At 58.3% G+C, this 20,167-nt stretch overlaps 1 protein-coding gene across 1 annotated transcript; it reads right to left on the bottom strand.

Moving 5' to 3' along the window:
• Positions 1-6,765: 6,765 nt before the first annotated feature.
• Positions 6,766-9,795, bottom strand: DLX4 (distal-less homeobox 4). The gene is made up of 3 exons (XM_027805701.2): positions 9,504-9,795; positions 7,929-8,122; positions 6,766-7,059 (listed from the first exon to the last, which is right to left on the bottom strand). Exons 1-3 carry the CDS (start codon positions 9,793-9,795, stop codon positions 6,808-6,810), a joined length of 738 nt encoding a protein of 245 aa, XP_027661502.2. The 3' UTR covers positions 6,766-6,807.
• Between the last annotated feature and the right edge of the window lie 10,372 nt (positions 9,796-20,167).

The raw sequence follows: 20,167 nt of genomic DNA, 5'->3' as shown, positions 1-20,167 counted from the left end.
TTCCCCCCCCCCGTACATTTTTTGGTTTTTCTTTTTTCTTTTTCTTTTTTTTTTTTTTTAAAAAGGTCACCTGTGTACACGCACCCCTAGATATACACTTATATATCCTATCCTCTCCCAGCTCATCTCAGGAACAAGAGGACTGCAAAGGGTTAAACTTGTTAGCTCCCAGCCCAGGGCGGTCAAGGAAAAGGTGGTGAATTCTTCTTATGCATTTTTTTTCTTTTTCCATCACCCCCTAATAAAAACGGCCCCCGAGGAGCCACAATCCACTGGGAGCTCCTCGCAGGAGCTTTGCTTCTTGGGGCCACCCTGGTGAGCTGCCCTGGGGGGGCTGCCCCCGCTGCCACCCCCCAGCGCCCCCACCCCACGCAAGCACCAGTGGGCACCCAGGAGGGGCACCCGGAGCACCCACACCCCAGCCAGGATGGAGCCTGTGGGGAGGAGGACGCGGCGTCGCAGCGCGTGGGTGCCCATTGCCGACGCCAAAGGAGCGGGATGCGCTTAGCCCTCATGGCACCCGACATCTGGGGACCCGGAGCAATTCAGGGGGGTCACGGACACCCTGCAGGAGCAAACCAGGACCCCCAGCCTGGCCTCTTCTGTGGCAGCTTTGTGGGAATCGCCCGGGACGATGCTCAGACAATAAGGTGGTTATTTAAAAATAAATAAAAAGTGTGTGGGGAGAAAATATTTTAATATTTAAACAGTTCAGGAATGGCTTAAGTTATTTTTTAAAGAGAAAAATCATGCTAATGTCCGTTTTCTAACAGCGCTTCCGTCTGTGTCAGTTAAGCTAATGGCGAAGCAGAATGCCTATTTTTTAAATAAGTTGACAACACATTTTAAAGAAAAAAAAAACTTCTTTACTATTTTTTAAGAGAATGATGCTATTTTTTTAGAAGCAGAAAGTGCAGTTTTAAGAAGTGTTCATATGTGTTGTACAGTCCCGAGGATCTTATTTATGTTGCCTTATATAAATAGGGATGTATGGGGGAATAAAAGAGTGTGTACATAAGGTTCGTTTGTATAAAGTTGATCCAAACCAAACTGGTTTCGGTCTGGTTTTTTGTTCACTTCTTTTTAAAGGAAAAAAATAATAATACCCTGGTTGATAGGAGTCCTGTCTAAAGACAGGGGCTTCCTCGAGTGTCCTTTGCTGCTTTCCAAGTGAACAAAAGCTGATCTATTAGTGTTAATAAAAGTACTTTGAATTTCAAGGCTCTAAACACCATTTTTTGGGAGGTTTTTGGTGAGCATTGAGGAGCTCAGGAGTTTTCTGGCTTGGGAAATGCAGAGTTAAACACTTTCTCCCCTGTGCTGCATTTTGGGGGGGCAGCTGGGGAGTTGGGGAGTGGGGCTGGCACCGGGCGATGGGCACAGCTGCTGCCAGCTCTCCCTGGCTCCTGCTTTGTCCCACTGAGAGGGAATTTGGGGGTGGCAGATTTTACTCCTGGTTTGCAGTCTTCCCCAAACCACTGCAGAGCCCTGTCACCTCCCTCCCACTCCTCTTACTGGGACCAGTAGGCTCCCAGCCATGCAGACTGGGAGGGCAGCTGGGGTACCCCAGTGTCCCTTTTGGGGACACCCCATGAGTGGGAGCTGGTGGGGGACAGGCACTTGACCCTGTGGGACCCACACTCGCTGCCCCTGCGGAGGAGGTGCCTTTCCCCATTGGCGTTACGGGGTTAGGAAGGCTTGAGTGACCCAAAGACCCCCCAAGACATGGGGCCTCAGGACAGTGACAGGGACAGTCCCTGCGGCTGAAACCACGCTCGTCACCCTGCCCTGCTGCCACCAGTGTCATTTCATGGGTGGGAGCAAAGCCCCATTGCCCATACCAGCGCTGTCCCCACTGAGCCATGCTGGTGACAGGGGACCTAGTCCCCAGCATCAGATCCCCGATGTCTGTGGAGGGCCCCCCCAGCCCCCCTCAGCCCCAAGCCCTCTGTGGGGTGGCTCTGGGGATGGTCCCTCTGCACTGGCTGGGGACATCCCCAGCACCATAGGGTGCTGGCACACCGGGCACAGCCTGGATGAACCAGCTTTCGGCATCCCCAGAGGTGTCCCCACACCCCCCTTCCCATGGCCAGCTCCATGTGGGGCCAACCTCGCACCTTGCACCCATTGGTGTTTCCCCAAATCCCGCCACGGGCTGCACCTGCCACCTCCCCATCCCCATCCCATGCCCCTGGCATGCCAGCAGCGGGTGCAGCCGGACCCCCAGGCACCCTGGTATGGGGCCTGCATGACTGGGCTGGTTGCAAAGGATTGAGGGGTGCTGCCAGCCCCCCGTCCCCCAGTGCTTGGGGTTGGGGTTGGAGGCTGCGTGCAAACCGCCCCGGAGCCGGCAGGCGGGCAGACACGCTGGAGACACGGGGGTTATTAGGGGGAGGCTGGCAGCAGGAGCAAGGAGGCGGCAGGCTGGGAGAGGAGGAAACTGAGCGGCATTGCCTGGAGTGAGAAGCACGGCATGAGCTGGCGCTGGCTTAGTGGGGTTTTTGTTGGTTGGTTGGTGTTTTTTTTTTTTTTTTAATTTGGGGGGGAGGGAAAAAAGAAAGAAAGAAAGAAAGAAAGACAGAAGATTACATATCCGCAGATTATATAAATGCTGGGTTCATCACTGCCTGCGGACAGGCACTAATCCTGCTCCTCTCCAACATTGCCTGCGAGTCGGGCTCTGCTGGCAGCCTGTGCCACCAGTCCTGACGCTGTGGGGATGGGCACTGGGGAAGACATTGTGCTCATGTAGCCTCCTGCCCCACTCTTCTGTCCCAGCCATGGAGCATGTCCTGGAGACTGCGTGGGGCTGGGGGTGCCCAGGGGCTGCAGCACCCACAGCCTGCGGGGTAGGCTGGGTGCCGGAGAGCCACAGCCAGTGCAGAAGCCCTTTGCACCTGCCCGAGGAGCTGCAGCAGAGCCAGGCAGGGCTGTGCACTGCCTTCCCCCTGTTCCTCTTCCCTCAGCCCCATCTCTAACAGCCTGGGGCAGGGGGTTTACCACCAGCATCACCTGCAGCTCTTCCAGCCCAGAGCTGGCCAAGACCCTTAGAGCTCCCCAAAAGGGGCTGCAGGACCCGGCCATCCCTCCCCAGGGTCGATCCTCCTGCCAGTGGCTGATGACCCAGCATGCTCCTGACACAGCAGAATGGGGTCTGAGAGCCAGATGCAGGACACCCCCCCAGGGTGGGGACATCACCCCATATCTCATAGCATCCTTTGCCCAGCCTTGCACAGGAACAAAATAGTCATCCTTCATCATCCCAGTTATCCCCTGCCGGCACCGGGGATGGAGGATAGCACAGGACAGTACTGAGACAGGGATGCTGGGGACACCCAGGCCCTCAGAGGGGATTTGGCTGGTGTTTACAGGCACGATGAGGGCTCAGATGTGGTTTCCAGTCCCTGTGGGCCCCAGGCATAGGGCAGCAGCACCAGGCATCCCACTGGAGTCCCCGCACAGCTCTGCCCCGCACGCACAAGCCCCGGCGCGCAGCCCTCCCAGTGTGGCACACGTCTCCTGCCCCGTTGCAACACGCTGTTTCCAGCCACTTGCGTCATGCTGCTGCCAGCACAAAGCACGGGGGCAGCTCCTGCCCACGGCCCAGCCTAGCATCCAGCATGTCCTCATCCCCTCGCCAGCTCTTGGCTAACCCGGCATGCGGCAGCTGGAGCCAAGGAGCAATGCCGGGCGGCCACAGCATTGCCACCAGCCGAGGCTCCGTCACTGTTGTCAGTGCCAGAAAATAAGACAAAGTGGCCTCAGGGACTTCTCTGCTCCCTGTGTGACCCGGTCCTCTTCCCATCCGAGCTGGGTGTGGGAAGGGGACACAAAGTCCCCTCCACTGCCCAAACCTGCCCTGGCAGTTTGAGGGGGGCTGGTTGGATTTCCAGCCTGTGCAGTTGGAGGGAAGGGGGACCCATACAAGGCCAGGGACATCCCCATCGCCCAGTGGGATTTCTCCCATCCAGTGGGTTAAAACCCTACCAGACCAGGATGTCTGGGGGCTCTTGGCCTTTTTCTGAGTGTCCCCAGCCTGGGATGCTCTTGGCTGATGGCAAAGAGCCAAGACCAGCTTCAGCGATGCTGTGAGGCAGCGCCGCCCCTCTCCTGGGGCACAGAGGGAAGTGGGCTCACCACCCAGTTCAGCTGCAGAGGGAAGAGCAGAACAGCCCCCAACCCCCCTCCTCAGGGCACATGATCTTGTCCCTGTCCCCAGCCCCATCCCACAGGAGCATCCCAAGCAGGACCCGAGTGCAGGTGGGTGGCAGTGGGAGCCAGGCTCCCCTGGGTGCCTGAGAGATGGGCTGGAGCAGGAATTTCCCTGCACCCAAAGGTGCCTTAACTGGGATCTGCTCCCAGGCGTCAGGGCAGGAGGGTCGGCCATGGCTCTCCCATGCAAGCGGCTGGGTGCAGAGGGCAGTCAGGGGCGAAGGCAGCTCCCCTGCGGGCTTCAGGCCCCAGCCACCATCCTGGCCGCACTGCGAGTGCTGGGTGGGCCGGATCCCGGCCCCAGGAGCCGAGGGCTGCTGCCTCCCTCCTGCTGCAAGATGGGACCTGTGGACGGCTCTGGCTGCAGGTCCTTGGCAGCACATCTGTCGGGAAAGCTGAGCTGGTGCCATGGCCTCTGCCTCCTGCTTCCCTCATCCCATCAGATCCTTTCCTTCCCAGGCCCACCACAGAACCGAGCCCCCTCCAACCCCTCTGCCAGCTCTGCAGGACGTCACCCCAAACGCACAGGGCTGGGATGGTGCTCAGCACCCAGCTCCTTGATGGCAGCACCCCAAGCCATCCAAGAGCCCTTTGCATCTGGGACCACACCATGTTTCAGCCCCTTCCCATGACTGGAGAGTAATTCTTGGAGGAAAGCTGCCTCTTCCAGCCCAAAGCCCCTGTCCAGGGTAAATCCCACCCATGAGGAGCTGGGCTTTCCCCAGTCTCTGGATGAGAAATTCTCCTTTCCTCTGACATCGTTTCAAAGCAAACCCATCCACCTCCCTAAAGGCTTGGTGGGGAGGATGGGCTCCATCACCTGGGGAAAATAAAGCCAGCCTTGCCCTACACACACCCCTGCTTCTGCTGGACTTGCCCCACTTGGGACATCATCCACCCATGCAGGGGACACCATGCACCATGTCTTGGCCCTGGACTGCAGCCAGTCCCGGCCAGTGTCCCCTGGGATGCTGAGCCAGCCCGTGGGCTCCACATCCTTCATGTGCCATTGCTGCAATGTGCCTGTGGTCATTGTGGGACACAGCCGGGGACAACCATGTCTGCATCCCGGTGGCATAGCCGCCAGCACCCCAATCCTCTCAGCTGAGGGAATCACACCCGCTACCGGCTGGCAGGGTGGCAGGGGCTCATGTCCAGCCCTGCGGCTGCCGGCAGGGACCTGGGGCGCCCCACACACTCCAGCCCTGGGGCATGCCATTCCCACACCCGGTGCCAGAGCTCCAGCCCTGCCCATCTCCCACCTATGGATCACTTGCTCAAACACCCAACTCCACAGGTGGGAGCCAAGTGCTCAGAAAAACTGTCCTCGTGTGCTGCCAAAGGTGCAAAGCAGAGCTGCACACAGCATCATTGGCATCATGGCATTGCTCCCTTGCGGGCTGGGGTGGGAAATGTGGTCCCCGGGGCAGGAAGAGACCCTTGGAATGGGGGAAATTTAAGGTGGGAATATCTGGAGTGGACATCATGGCATGTTTGTGCAATGGAGCAAACCTTGGTACGGACCTGTTGCACCAGCAAATCTCTGCTGGGGAGAGCCCCAGCGTGGGTGACAAACACTGAGTAGTATTGGGAAAAGTGGGAAATAACAGTAATGTATTTTCTATCTGGGTTCTGGCCTCTGAAAAGCACAAAGGGAAAGGTTACCCACTGTCAAAACCTGCAGCAGAAAAACATCCCCTGCTCCCCGAATACCCTCTCTCCCTGGGCCAGGTATTCACAGGGGCTGCTGGAGACACGGTGCTTGACTCACTCTGGGTTCCTCAGCCTGCCCTGCACCCTCTGCCCTCTCTCTCCTGCCCCTATTAATGGAGACATCTTCAACAGCTCCAAATTGCCCATAATTACCCTGAGGAGGCAGCGAGAAGCCCCTCACCAAGGGGCCCGGGTCCACAATTACCATAATTGTACCTCCATTTCAGGGGAGCGATCATATGTCTGTGAACAGCAGCAGGTCCCACACAGATGTTTTGCGGGGCGGGGGGACGACGACACAGCCCCAGCCCCCTGCTCCAGTGCCCCCATCCCTGCAGGGCTCTTTTACTATGGGCTTTTGGAGATGGGAGCCTCCAAGGACTGGGACTGAAGCATCTCCACCAAACCGGGCCAGACACCCACAAAGGGAGCCGCAGGCATGAAGAAGCAGTCTTTACAAGTATACAGCCTATTTATAAAGGGGGGGGGGGGGGGGCACATAAAATAACGGACGGTATTTATAAATAAAGCCAGGCCAGGGGGTTCTGGGGACTCTCCAGCCCCCCAGCCCCTCTTGGGGCCCCTCCTTGCCCAGTGTCCATGAACAGACGGACCCGGGGCTGTGGCTGCAGGCCAAGTCCTGTCCTGCTGGGATGGGCACACCAGGGCATTGTGCCAGAGCTGTCTCACTTCGGATCATGATGGAGCAGGTGATCCCCAGGTTCCTGAAGACTGTGGTCGCCTTCCTCCTCTTCCTCCTTCTCCATTTGCTGGGGTCCCCCAGGGCTTCGCTGGGCTCCCCAGTCCCTTGGGGGGCAGCGGCAGAGCATCCCCCCTTCACTGGCCCTCCTGGAGCTGGCAGGTGCTGGAGCCATGGCAGCATCACATCATGGGGGCCCGGGGGACGGCGTCCTGCGGGTGCGGCTGGTACCAGGCTCCAAAGCTGTTGATGTAGCTGCTGGAGGCCAGGGGGGCCCCTTTGCCTGGCACGGGGATGTCCCAGAGTGGGGGGATGTTGGGGGAGCGGGGAGAGAGGGAGGTGGCGGTGTGGAGGTGCTCCCCATCAGGCACGCTCGAGCCCTGCTTCATGATCTTCTTGTACTTGGAGCGCTTGTTCTGGAACCAGATCTTGACCTGTGAGAGAGAGAGGGGTGAGTGGGGAGGATGGGGCCAATGCCCCCCCTAAACATGCAGCATCAATAATTACAGGCCCCTCTGGGGTCCCCATCTCCCCCATCTACACCTGCCCTCTCCAGGGGGCACAGTTGATTCGCCGTGGGGGTCTATGAGATAAGCTGGGCTCTGAGCCAACCCCCTTACAAGCCAGCAGAGACTCCACTAAGGGCAGCTGGAGGAGAAAGTGGGAAGAGGCAGAGAGAGTCCAGACAAATGTGCAGTAAAGGGAGAGCAAGCCAGAAGTCCCCAGCTGTGCACATCCCCATGTGTCCCCATGTCCCCCCCTCGCCCAGGGCCGCGGCCCCCCCAGCCCAGCCGGGGGCCAGGGTGTGGCACTGGGGCCGCCGCAGCACTGAGGTGGTGGCCCCGCTCATTCCTCCCCGTGGTCCCCCCCGCGCTGCAGGCAGGTTCCCACTTGTCTCCTCTTCCCCGGCTTTATGAGCTCGCTTCGCCCCTGGCTCTGGGCTGCACCGCTGCCGCCTGCCTGTCTCTCCCCATCGCCTTCAAAAACCCACTCGCCCCATCCCGCGGCCCAGGGCCGCCCAGCGCCGGGCACGGCCGGGCCGGCAGCCAGGCTCCAGGGCTGGGAAAGTCCCGGTGCCGCTGGGAGGTGCGAGCAGGGGCGCCCCAAACCCGAGCCCCGGGGGCCCACCGGCGCCAGCTCCCCTGCTGCGGCACGGCACGGCTCGGCACAGTTCCAGTTGCACCCTGGCATCGTGACGCAGCCTGAATCCAGAGTCACTCCTGGAGCAGCGATGGGCATGAGCCCCCGCCATGGCGCATCGCCAGGGCCGTGACCGGCCCCTCGCCCCTCCCCAGGGCCATACCTGGGTCTGGGTGAGCCCCAGCTGGGCCGCCAGCTCAGCCCGTTCCGGCAGCGCCAGGTACTGGGTCTGCTGGAAGCGCTGGTTGAGGGCTTGCAGCTGCAGGCTGGAGTAGATGGTGCGTGGCTTGCGCAGCTTCTTCCCCTTGCTGTTGATGCGCAGCTCCCCGTTGGCGATGGCCAGGGGCTTCTCATGCTCTTGGGGTGGGAGAGGAACAGAGAGTTAAACCAAAATGCTGGGAGGTTAAAAACCAAAGCAACAAACCCAAAGCATCCCACCCTGCCCCTGAGGGCTGCAGCGGGTTTTGCTTTTTGGAGATTAGGTTGGGAGGGGAGGGGGAATAAGTAGTGGGGGACCTGCTTGTGCTTTGCTGGTTCGTTTAAGCCTCAGGTAAAGCAAAGGGGAAACAGGAGGAGGGAGGGAGGGAGGGATGGGATTGTTCATTCAAAATCACTATTCAAGTCCAAAACCAGGCAGGCCACAGGCCCCTCCGCTGTGCACCCAACTGAGGGGGCCAGGCAGGGCCCCACAGGGCAATGGAGGGTACAATGGGACAGACTCCTCTGCCCCTGCGCAGCCACTTGCTGTGAAGTGTGTGCCCCCATCCTGGACCACCTCCCCCCTCCTCCGTGCCTTTGAGCATCCCTGGGTCCTTCTGGGAACATGTGGCTTGTGTGGGGCAGAAAACTGCCGGGGCTCAGAGATGCCAAGGTGGTCCCAGCTCAGGGGCACATGGCTGATGTGGGCAAGTGCAGGACACGGTGGCAGATGTGCCTGCGCACCCACGTACAGGGTCTGCTCTGGCCACAGCCATGGCTCTCCAGAGCTGATGAGGGAGCCGAAAGGGCCCGGCAGCTCAGCCAGGTTCGGGACCCCTCTATGGGGCAGCCTGGGGGCTGCTTCTCTCTGGGGTAGCTCAGACTGTGGTTCCTGCATCAGCTTTTGGGGAAAACAGTGGGGAAAGGGGATGGAATGGGGCAGGTAGCTGAGATCAGAGCATATTGGCAGTGGGGCAGAGGGAAGAGTCTGCCTGGCCCAGGGAGGGCGCAGGGGGCAGGATGTGGGCAGGTGGGGGTCCCGCGGGGCAGGACATGAGGCAACTGGGGGTCTCACGGGGCAGGACATTGGGCAGCTGGGGGCAGGTGGGGGTCCCGCGGGGCAGGACATGGGCAGGTGGGGGCAGCCGAGGGTCCTGCAGGGCAGGACATGGGCAGGTGGGGGTCCCGCGGGGTGGGACGTGGGTACCCGGGGTAGGCGGGGGTCCTGCAGGGCAGGACACGGGTAGCAGGGGGTCTGATGCTCCCCATCCTCGGGGTTTCTTGCAGCCACGCAGCCACCCATCTGCAGAGGGTCCGGCGGCTCCGGGCGCTCCGGGAGCGGGGGCACATCGCCCCCAACCCCGCGGGTCCCCTCGGGGACCTCCCTACCGGCCGAGACCTGCACCGCCGCTTCCCCTGACGGGACGGCGCAGCCCCAAAGTGCTTCCGATGGCTCCGTCCCGATAAATCCCGGTCGCTTCCCACTGGGTGGGTGCCCAGGGATGGGTGTGCAGCGCCGAGCACCCTGTGCCCCCCTTACCTGCGTCCTGCAGCCTGGCGCCGTGGGCCAGCCCGGCCGGGGGATGCTGGGCGCCGGGGGGCGGGTAGGGCAGGTAGGGACCGCCGTGGGGCGGCGGGGGGGCACCGCTGGTGTAGGGGTAGGGCCCTGGCCGGCCGTAGGAGGCGAAGGGCGGCGGGTCGTGCTGGGGGTGGCTGGCAGGGTGGAGGCCGTGCAGCGGGTAGTGCGGCGGCGAGGGGTGGCTGAGCTCGAGGAAAGCGGCTTTGGAGGGGTCGGGCCCCAGCAGACTCTCGGCCACGGAGCTCATGGTCATGGTGGGCCGGGCCGGGCCGGGGCGGGCAGCCCCCGCAGCCCGCAGTGCCGCGCCGAGCCCCGCCGCCCCCCGACGGGCTCCGAGCTGCGGCTCCGCGGCCCCGCGCCCCGGGCATCCCCTGCCCGCCCCGCCCCGCCCCGCCGAGTCCCGCCCGCGGTGACGTCACGCCCCGGGGCACCCCCCACCCCCCCCCGATTGCCCACCCCCGGGGCAGCCCCCCCTGTGTGCGTGTGCCCCTCATCCCGGAGTTACACCCCCCCGCCTCCCCGTGTGTGTGTCCCTGCCTGGCGCAATGCACCCACTCCCCGGGGGGCACCGTGACCTCTGTGTCCCGGCTGAGTGCTGCCGGCAGTGGGGCCGGACCCACCTGCCCGTGCGGGGTCACCTGTGTTGGGGGGTAACCCCCTCTCAGGGCCCCCTCCATCATGGGCACGGGGGGGTCTGTGATCCCCTATGCACAAGGCCCTGGGGATGCATGCCCTTGGGGGGGCCACGGGGCAGCCCTGGGTGCCCAGGGGACAGACCCGGGGGCAGGGGGAGCTGATCCCGTTCACACTCAGCTCCCCTGTGCGGGGCCGGGGGGCGCATCAGGGGTGGGAGAAGGATGGACACGGGAGGGCATGCGGGGCGTCGAGGCATCCCCCATCCCTGTGCTCATGGTGCCGGGGGGGCACCCAGGGTGCCGGCGGGGTGGGAGCCCCACAGCCACCCTGCCGGCGCCCGCCCCAGCAGACGGGAGGCCCCTTCCCCGGCGTCGGCAGCACCCGGTCCCCATGGGGCCCCGCTCCCGGCAGCAGGCGCCAACCTGCCCGGCCGCTCCCTCCCGCTGCCCCGGGGAGCCCTGACCCCGGAGGGGTGCGTGGGGCCTGCAGGAGCCCCGTAGCCTCCACCCCAGCCGCCAGCCAAGTCAAAACCAGGGGCAAACGCCCCCACCGTGGCCGGGGGATGCTGTCACCACGTTTGGGGACAGCCAGCCGCGGGCCCGGATGGCGCTGGCAGGGTGGCTTTGCACCTCCTGCAAGCCCAGGTCTCACACCGAGCCCTGGACGGGGTTCCTGGCCCCAGCTGCACCGTGGTGATGGCTCTGGGGACACTGGTGTGATGGAGCAGGGAAAGGAGCCGGGTGGCCCATGCTGACTTCCACCCTTTGTGGGGTTTGCCCGGGAGAAGCAGCCCTGAGGGAGCAGTGACAGGCGGCTGGGGATGCTGGCAGGGAGGGTCCCCTGTCCCCACCCTCCCATTAGACCATCTTCAAAACATGTTTCCATCTGGCCATCATGCTGGGTCTGAGTCACTCTGGGCTGGGGCCAGGAGCTCTGATATAAATAGCCAAGCTCCTGGCTAACCCCAGGACACACTGGGACCTTGTCCTGCCCCAGACTCCTGATACAACAACCCTTCCTCTGACTCGCCTCCAACCCTCCGTAGCTGATGGCTTCTGCCCTCTCTCCCCATTCCAACCTCCCTAAACCTTTGCTCATGACACTGTAGGGATCATTCCTGGCACAGCCAGACTCACAGACTGGTTCCTTGGTGCTGTGCGCAGGCTCTGGGGTCCCCACATCCCTCCATCCCAGTGTGGAGCTGGGCAAAACACCAGTGTCCCTGGGACTGTCTTCAGGGATGACATGGGCTCAAAATCCCATGTGAGCCCAAAATCTGGGTGTGGGGAGAAGCTGTCCTGCCACCTCTGCCCGGGCCACCAAACTCCAGGGGCTAATGTGGAAAATCCCCCAACCCCATCCAGGCAAACGCGGGGGCGAAGCAGCAAATAAAAAGAGGCACAATTTAAAAATCCAGATGTTCTCCAGCCCTGCGCGGGCTGGCCAAGGAGTCCCCAGGGAGCCCGGCTTTGCCAGCACCAAGGGCAAAGCATGGCCGCTGTGAGTATCAAAGGAAACTTCCACTGATCTGCTTTTATCCCGGCTCCTCACTTTCCCTGCTGGGGTGACTCAGCTCTCACCGGCTCGGGGGACGGGTGCTGGCTTGCCAGGATGAGCTACTGGTGGCTCCGCTCCCTCTGGTGCTTCTTGCCCCAGCACTGAGGGTGGGAGGGAGATGCTGAGGCTGGGGGCTGCATCTTCCCTACCACAGAGGCTGCCTGTGGTGGCAGGAGGGGCTCCCAGGGCTGGATCGAGGGGGTTCCAATGCTGAGGGGACCTGGAAACCCTTCCTAGCCCCCTGTGCTCTCCCACTTCTCTGCCATGTGGTGGACATAGTAAATACCCATAGTTAAATATAAGTACCCCAAAGTGTCCACCATGTAGCAGAGGAGCCAGAGTCCCTGTGCCAGCTACTGGTGGAAGGACAGTGTCTCCATGGGTGTTTGGGGGCAGTATTTGGCTTCTGGCAGGAGGAGGAGGATCCTCATGGTCAAATCCCCTCCTGGGATGAGGTGTGGCACAGCTCTGTTTCATTGGTAATGCCAAGGAGGGATTCCACCCACTGTGCCTGGGGGCTGGAGAGTGGATCCCCTCACTTAGGGATCTCCAAAGAGGTTCCACACTATGGGATAGCCCAAAGCAAGCAACAAGGCAGAAGTGATACCAGAGGAGAGGCAGCCCATCTCCTCTTCCCCCTCCTCCTCCTCCTTCTCCTTCTCCTTCTCCTCCTCCTCCTCTTCCTCCTCCTCCTCCTTCCTGACTCCATACCAGCCTCACACAGGTGGAGTTTTGGGTTAGGGGTCTGAAGGTGTCAATCTCAGCATCCTTGAGCCCCATCCTGTGCCAAGGGGATGTCCCATCTCCGAGCCCACCGGGGCATGCGCAGGGACAGCTCTACCTGCTCCGCGTTCCCTTGGGAGATGGGGTAAGAGACTGGCACCAGACCTCCAGGCTGTAAAGAACTCCCAGCTCCCAGCCACGGCTGCCCTGGGGCTGGTTCCCAGCCTTGAGCTTTGGCAGCTCAAGGGCAGGAGCTGTGCCACCCAGGCACCTGCTTGGGGATGAGCACAGGGTGCACGCCCGGGGTCAGGTCCCAGCCCTCCTCTTTGTGTCGGCTGGGCTGGCAGGGACAGGACATGCTCTTTTAGCAGGGTTTGGGGTTTGAGGGGTAACCCGCTGCCAAAATAAATACATCAAGTCAACTTGTATTAAATTAAAAAAATAAATCAAGGCCATGCTTAGAGCCAATTTGAAGTCTTGGTCTTGGGGCTGGAAGGTGCTGACACATGCCGAGACCCACGCGGTGGCAGGGAGTGTGCCGGGCGCTGCCAGCTGGGACGTGCGGGAGCCACACTGCTGCTGTTCACCTGCCCGGTGATGCTCGTGCGGTGGCAGTGGGCACTCGGGATGCAAAGCCAAGGTGATGGAGGCTCCAGTTTTTTAACTGCCAGCTTGCCAGCACCAGCTGCCGAGGCTGATGAAAGCAGGAAGGATTAAAGGGGTGCAGGGAAGGGTGTGGGGGGGCAGGAAAGCATGTGCCAGGTAACAAACCTACAAGATCCTCCGAGATAAAGGGAGATCCCAACAGCTGTAATTACACGCTGGAGATAGAGCGGCGCGGGGAAAGCCTGAAGCCAAGTACAGGAATTCTGGGTTAATGGCAGCCCAAGGAGAAGTTAATAACAAGCCGAACAAAGTGGGAGCAGACAGCCTGGCGTCTGCCCTCCCACACGCCACCGCTGCCACACTAACGAACAACCGCCCTATCTCCAGCCTGTCAGTAATCCCGGGGGAGCACGGGGAGAAGGGGTGCCAGCATGAGCTGGGCTCCTCTGCACCACGAGCTGTGGTGCTGGCTCCTCTGGATTTTTGGGCTGGTGGGCAGGAGTGAAAGCCATCCTGGGGGAAGCGAGGAGATGGGGGGCTGCTTGGGAGCAGGCTCTAGGAGGGGGCTAGAGATCCCCCTAGGAAAATAATAGTTCAGGGGAAAGGCTATGCTCCGTGATGCCCTCCTTTCCCAGGGCCCGATCCTGCTTCATAGGGGAGCACCAATACAAGTGGGAGCAGGATTTATCCCCTGGATGGTGTCAGACACCCCCGAAGCATCCAGGACCTGTTCTCCCATGCAATGAATCACAGAATGAGCGAGGTGAGATGGGAGCTACTGATGGGAAGGTGACCTGAAGGCACAGAGGTGGCCCAGAGGACACATGCACCCAGCAGGTGACAGTGACGTGGCCGTCACCAGAGGGTCTGAGACCTGGCTTTGACAGGGAGGTTTCAGAGGGACACAAGGGAACAGAAAATTCACATTATTATTTTTTTCCCTCTTTACCTTTGCAGAGCTCCAGCATCTTCAGAGGGACTTGAAAGGGGTTTTCTGCAAAAAGATACTCACAAAAGGCTTGCCCCAGATGTGCAGCCTCAGCACCCAGCTGGGCTGGGTGACACCCAGCTCCCTGGCCTGGGCTCAGGGGAGTTTCTTGATTTCCAGCACCCAGAGGCTCTGCAGGGCTGTGGGTCAGCCTGGTGCCATCAAAGGCACTGGCCCAGGTCGTGTAAATCAGCATTTGCCAGCAACACGGCTGCGGTCAAAGCCACTGCATCAGCCAGGATTTGTGCCCTGCTTCATCGACAGTTTGAGTTGAGATGAAACCATAGAGATGTTAAAAATTGTTAAAACAAGTAATCGTCCCCCCTCACCCCCTGCTTCATCCCCCCCTCAATAAAGCAAATATTTTGGTTTAGGACTTCTGGTCTGGGTTTGATTTTCTTTGGGACTGTCGGCTGGAAATCAAAGGAATAAAAGGACCCTGATATAAATCAGCAGCGATCCACGGGGGGGGGGGGGGGGGGGGGGGGGGCATATAGTCCCACTGATTTACATCACTTCAGCTGTTGGCCCCTACTGAGACAGATGAACAAGGGAGCAAAGGTGGGGGGCAAGTTCCCCTGCGTGGCATGTTGTTTGGAGAGCAGCAAAACCAGCACTGGCTTTGCTACCCCCTAAATGCACAGAGGCTCAACATTTACACCAGCATCACCAGCTACTCCTGACCGGCACCACTGATGGCCAAACCCAAGAGGGTCTCTCCCCATACCTGCTGTTCTTTGGTGAGTTCATTAAGTGCCTGGGATTAATTGCAGGAACAATTTTCTGCTGTCTAAATTCCCCATGTCACTGTTCCTCCCCTTGTGCCCTGGCGTGTGAAGCCAGTTTGGGGGATAATTATGCCCCATCTGGAAACCTTTGGGGAAGGTGTGAACCTGCTAGGCAGAAATATGACATATTTAATCAATTATTCCATTCATTAGCCTCAGCCTCAATGCCTTGCCCTGCCAATTTGACAAGAGCACCAGTTAAAGAGGCTTTTTAACCCTCATTCGCTTCCCATCACCCTTAACTCAGAGAGATGGAGAGCACCAAACTGGGAACGGGCTGAACCTCGTCCTGCTGGGATGGTGACACGCCACAGCCCAGAGCCCTTTGCCTTCCCCTCAGCCGTCACTAGTGAAGCTTTGCCCCAGCCAGCGAGGAGGCTGACTCTGCAAAAGCATCTCTGCTGATGCAAACACAGAAAGTCCTTTGGGGTGCTCCAAAAAGTCTTAAAAAACAGTTACATTTCCCTTCTGTCCCTTCACATGAAACTCTCTCGCCAGGACTACGGTTGTGGATTGGTACCAGGATCAAATTCCACTTGTCCTTTGCTGCAGTGGTGCAGAATTGCCTCTTTCTGGGTGGAGCAGATAAAAAGGATAACTTGAATTTATTGTGTTGTAAGCAGAGCAGTTAAATAATGGGAAATACTGGTTTGGATTTATTTATATTTTTTTTTTAGATAACTTGAATTTATTGGGCATTTAAATACGAACAATATTGGTTCTGATTTTTTTTTTTTTAGGTAACTGTTTGGAGGTTGATTTTCCCCTAAGGGCGAGGTTTACAACGCGCTCAATTAAGGTCTGTCCCAGGTTTTCTACATGGTTTCCAGGGGACTCTTCCTTGCACAAATGGTCTTTTCCTTTTCCATTGTAGGCTCTTCATTTGAGAAGCTGTTATTTTCCTTTTAGTGAGACCCATTAAGGTTTTGTAACTTTAACAACATAACAAGGCAGTTAGTAATGGCTAGATGCAGCATTTAAACAAAGAGATCATCAAGTGCTGGCCTTTCAGTGGAGAATTTGACCCAATAAACCTGATTAATTTGTTTTGAAACAATCTCTTGCAGGCACACATCTCTAAAGGAGAAACCTTATAAACTTTGGGATTAGGGCTGAAATGTGCAGCACCTATTTTACCACCTTAATAGCTGCCACGCTGGCAAGCCAAGGCAGGGAGGGGAGGTGTAACGTGGTGTTTTCAAAGAGGTGAGGCACCCAGCATGGTACCCTGGTGCCGGCACAGCTTCCTCTTGCTTCTAGCCATGACCGGTGCCCACGATGGTGTTTCCTGCCCCTCATCCTCCTCCATCCCAGGTGCCTGCAGGGGTCTGCATGCTTGGAGCACCCACACTCAGGATGGTCCTTGTGCACATTGGCAGCCCTGGAGTGATGCTCTGCCACATAGCCCAGAGTCCCGCCGGGGCTAGCTCCACTCCCATCTCTGCCGATCGGGTGGGAAGAATTCAAACCCATGTTTCCCCCCAGCATCCTGCTCCCACCCGCTGGCTGCAGTGCCTGTTGACATATTTCTCTGGAAAGGGGCTTGGTCAGGGATGGAATTTAAACCCCACAGATTTTCTTGGTGGTTGATTTTGGGTTTTTTGGTTTGTTATTCGTTTTCTTTTTTGTTTTGTTTTTTAATGTCCTACCTGGAAAGTTGAAAGCTGTGTCTGAGACACTCCTTGGGCTGTGCTGTGCTCCATCCCTGCCATTGTCAGCTGCTCAGTGACCCCACCAAAGCACACCTCCCTCACCCACTGGATCCAGGGGCAGGGAGGGAGGGGTGCAATTCTGCTGATGCTGGGGTGCTCTGAGGGTATATGGGAGGCAAAACCTGAGAGGTGAACTGGTATGGCTGGGAGGAAGAGCTGAACTCCTGGGAAGAAGAGCCTCTTCTGTCACTTGTTGCAATGGAAAGATGTAATTTTTTGCTGCAAAATCAAGCCACTTTTTTTAACAAGCAAAACCGTGTTTACATTTCAGTAAGTGGAACAAAATGGTTCTGTTTTCTCAAAGCAAAACATTTTAATGGGTTGGAAGTGTTGCGGGTGTGTGGGTCTCACCATTTGTAGGATGCTTGGATTCTGTTTTTGTAAAGGATCAGGAAGAAATAGCAGGGTTTCCTCTGAAATCTGAGCCCTGCCCAGGCCACTCCGCAGCACTACAAAAACCTGGGGAAAGCCCTGTGTCTCAGGGTCAGGGACTCCGCTGACCGGACTGGTGGAACGAAGACTCACAGAGGAATCACTGTTCTTGGGTTTTGGTACAGAGAAATGGCACAAAATGATCTGCTCTCAAGTTAGAGCAAGCAGGGAGACTTGGGGGATCTTCACTTTGGGGGCACACATTGGGGATGCTCCAGCTGTGGCAGCACTGGCACCACTGGCCCGGAGAAAATGCTGGCTGGGCAGTGTTTCCACATCCAGATGTCATAGGGTGACACCTGGTTCCCCCATTTAGGAGCGCCTGGGACACTCCCCCCGCCTCTCCCAAGCACTGGAAGTGGCATTGGCAGGTGGACATATGCATGGGAAGGGGAAAGCACGGACGACCCCATATCTACGGCATCCGATGCATGGTGCCTGTCTTGTGCTGCGGGACCTGTCGGGGCTCGCAGGTTGAGGGAAGAATGTGTGGAGCGTTTAAAGAGCCGACAGGAAGGGCTTGAGCTTGCAGCTGACTGCACGTTCAGTCCTCGTTTGTGAGCACTTTGCATCACTGATGACAGAAAATTGCTTTGTTGCCCAGGTTGTGGGGATTGAGTGATGGGAAATCTGCGGCACTCGCTCGAATTGGCAAAGAGGGCTCCTCAGCAGCGGGGGGAGCCCAGCCCTCCCCTGCACCTAGTCTCTCTGCCGAAAATAGATGAGCGATTTAATCATCCCCTCCTCCCTGGATCTGTATTAATCAGAAAGGCTTTTAGTGAAGCCCTGTGTCAGACTGAGCTTGAGACTAGGGGGGATGCTCGTAGGTGAGCCAAGTGTGGCTCACAGGGAACCACATCGGAGTCCCACAGCAAAAGCCCACGAGCAGGTGAACAGAAGAAGGGGGGGGTGTGTGTGTGAGAGAGAAATCACTGTGACATTTTACTGATGGAACAGAAACTTTTCAACAACTACTTGGAGAGAAAAATATATATTCTGTTGACATTTCCCATATTTGGCAAAACCCCAAGCCTTCCACCAAACCCTCAAACACACGCACCAAGTCCCTCAAAGCTTTAACAAAAAGCAGCATCCCAAAGCGTCCTTTTCTTTTTGGTGGTTAAGACTCTGAGAAAAAATTATTTCAGGAATTTTTAAGAGGGAAAGGAGCAATAAATTGGAAAAGCTTCAACATCTCTGGAGAAATGGGTGTTTTTTGACCCACCCCAGTGACTTGCTCCTGTGGGTTTGCTGCTGGAAGGTGCCAAGGATGGTGGCTGCATCTGTCCTCGGGGGAATGAAGATGCCCAGATCATCCCTCAATCCAGGCACAGTGTTAGGGGAGTGGGAAAAAACTCCTCGGGTTAGACCCACCACATTCTTTGTATTCCAGCTCTGTATTTTAGCACTGATGAAAACTGCCGGGTTAGCAGCTCTGGCTCCTTTCTCCTCCTTTGCAGCCAATGATGAGCTTCAGAAGGAGCAGACTCAGGTCAAGCCTTGGAAAAAAATGTCATCTCAGAGTCCTCGATTTACCCATAGAAGAGGTAACAGCAGGGCAGCTACCAGAGTCCAGCCTCACGCACCCACGGAGGCTTCCCAGGCAAGATCTCCTCCTGTCCCCCGTGATGCTGCCAGGGGACCTGGGGAGGCTCAATGCCGTGTGGTCACTTGCTGTCCCCAGCCAGGACGTGTGGGTTTGGAGAGATGTTAGGAGTATTATAATCAGTGACCCCACATTTTTGTTAATTAACACGGACAAAATTAGTGGTAAAGGAAATTGTTCCTCTTATATTGCTGTTTCTGGTTTGCTTGGTTTTTTGGCTTGGATTTATTTTTTTTTTTGTTCTCTGCATGTACCATGTAGAAAGAATTATTTAAGCCTCGAGGGCCACATTCCCAGGCTCAACTTAAGCAAAATCCTCAGTGTGAGTTTTTGCCTGAATAAAGGAGTCAGGGTCTTGCCCAGCAGCGGGAAAGGGCAAAAGCCAACCCTCCGCTCTAAAGCAGGCTGAGCCCGTGGTACCTGCTCACATGGTGGAGCAGCGCCAGGCAATGCTCGACTCAGGAGACTCACCCCCCTGCAAAGAAGGATTCTGCCCCTGCCAGATCATGCACATCTCTGCAAAGGGCTTCAAGGAAAAGCCAGGCAGCTTTGAAAAGCAACCTGTCGGTGCTGTGGGCATCAGACACCATCTGAGGCAGGTGGGATCGCTCTGGCAGGGATGTCATAAGGGTGGACACTGGCAGAGCTGGCGGCGTGACATCTGGAGCTCGGACCCCCCAGGGCAGAGGTGTCTGGTGGCCACCTCCATCTGATGGCTGGCTAGTGCCTAGGGCTAGCAGCCACCTGGTAGCATCATCCTGCTGCACAGAGTGAGCACAGGGACAACCCTGTATTCTGGTCCCCTTGCAAGACCTGAGCCCTCCTCTCTTGGCCCACGACAGCCATCTCTCCAACTCCCAGAGCCACCGTCCTTTCCTGCAAAGCTGGAGGCACAGCCACCCACCCTGGGGCCCTGGGGCACCCCTGTCAAGCCAGGGAGCCACTTCCAAGCTGGTCAGGGCAGTGTCACCTAGCATGTCCCCACACCGCCATCCTCCCTCCCCAGCATGCTTGCAGGTGGTCATTAGTGGAGCTGACAGTCCCCGCAGCACGCGCCAGGTATTTACATCTCTGGGGAAGCTGAACCTAGGAGGGAGAGAGAGAGGGAGAAGAAAAATGGTGATGGTACATGTATAATTAAAGTCCTATTAAGAGGCGCCTAGGAGTCTCCTGGGGAGCAGGGTGTACGAGGTCGCTGCCTCCCCAACAGCTCTCGGGCACAAGTCTCCCCAGGCACAGCCAGGAGGCCCCAGGGGGACCTGCCCTGGGGGATGTGGCGTCATCGGGGTCCCTGTAGCACTGGGACATCCCTCCCAAGGCCAGGCTGTGGTGTGGGAGGACTGTCCCATCCAAACCTGTCCTCCGCAGCCTTGTTCTGATTTTGGAGATGCTGGGAACAGGCACCCATCCTGTTGCTGCCTCCCCTGGCAGCTGCATGTCCCCAGGCAGCTCAAACTGGTGGGCTGGGTGCCCAGCTCAGGTCCAGTCAGACTGGGCTGGAGCAAGGAGCCACCAGCCTCAGACAAGCAGAGATGCCAGCCTGCATCCTGGGCTTGGCAGGGTGATGTCTGGCTGGA

This window comes from Falco cherrug, chromosome 20 (assembly GCF_023634085.1).
Source record: "Falco cherrug isolate bFalChe1 chromosome 20, bFalChe1.pri, whole genome shotgun sequence".
In the NCBI taxonomy this organism is placed as follows: Eukaryota; Metazoa; Chordata; class Aves; order Falconiformes; family Falconidae; genus Falco; species Falco cherrug.
Note: the sequence above shows the minus strand (reverse complement) of the source record. Positions and strands in the feature narration are given on the sequence as shown.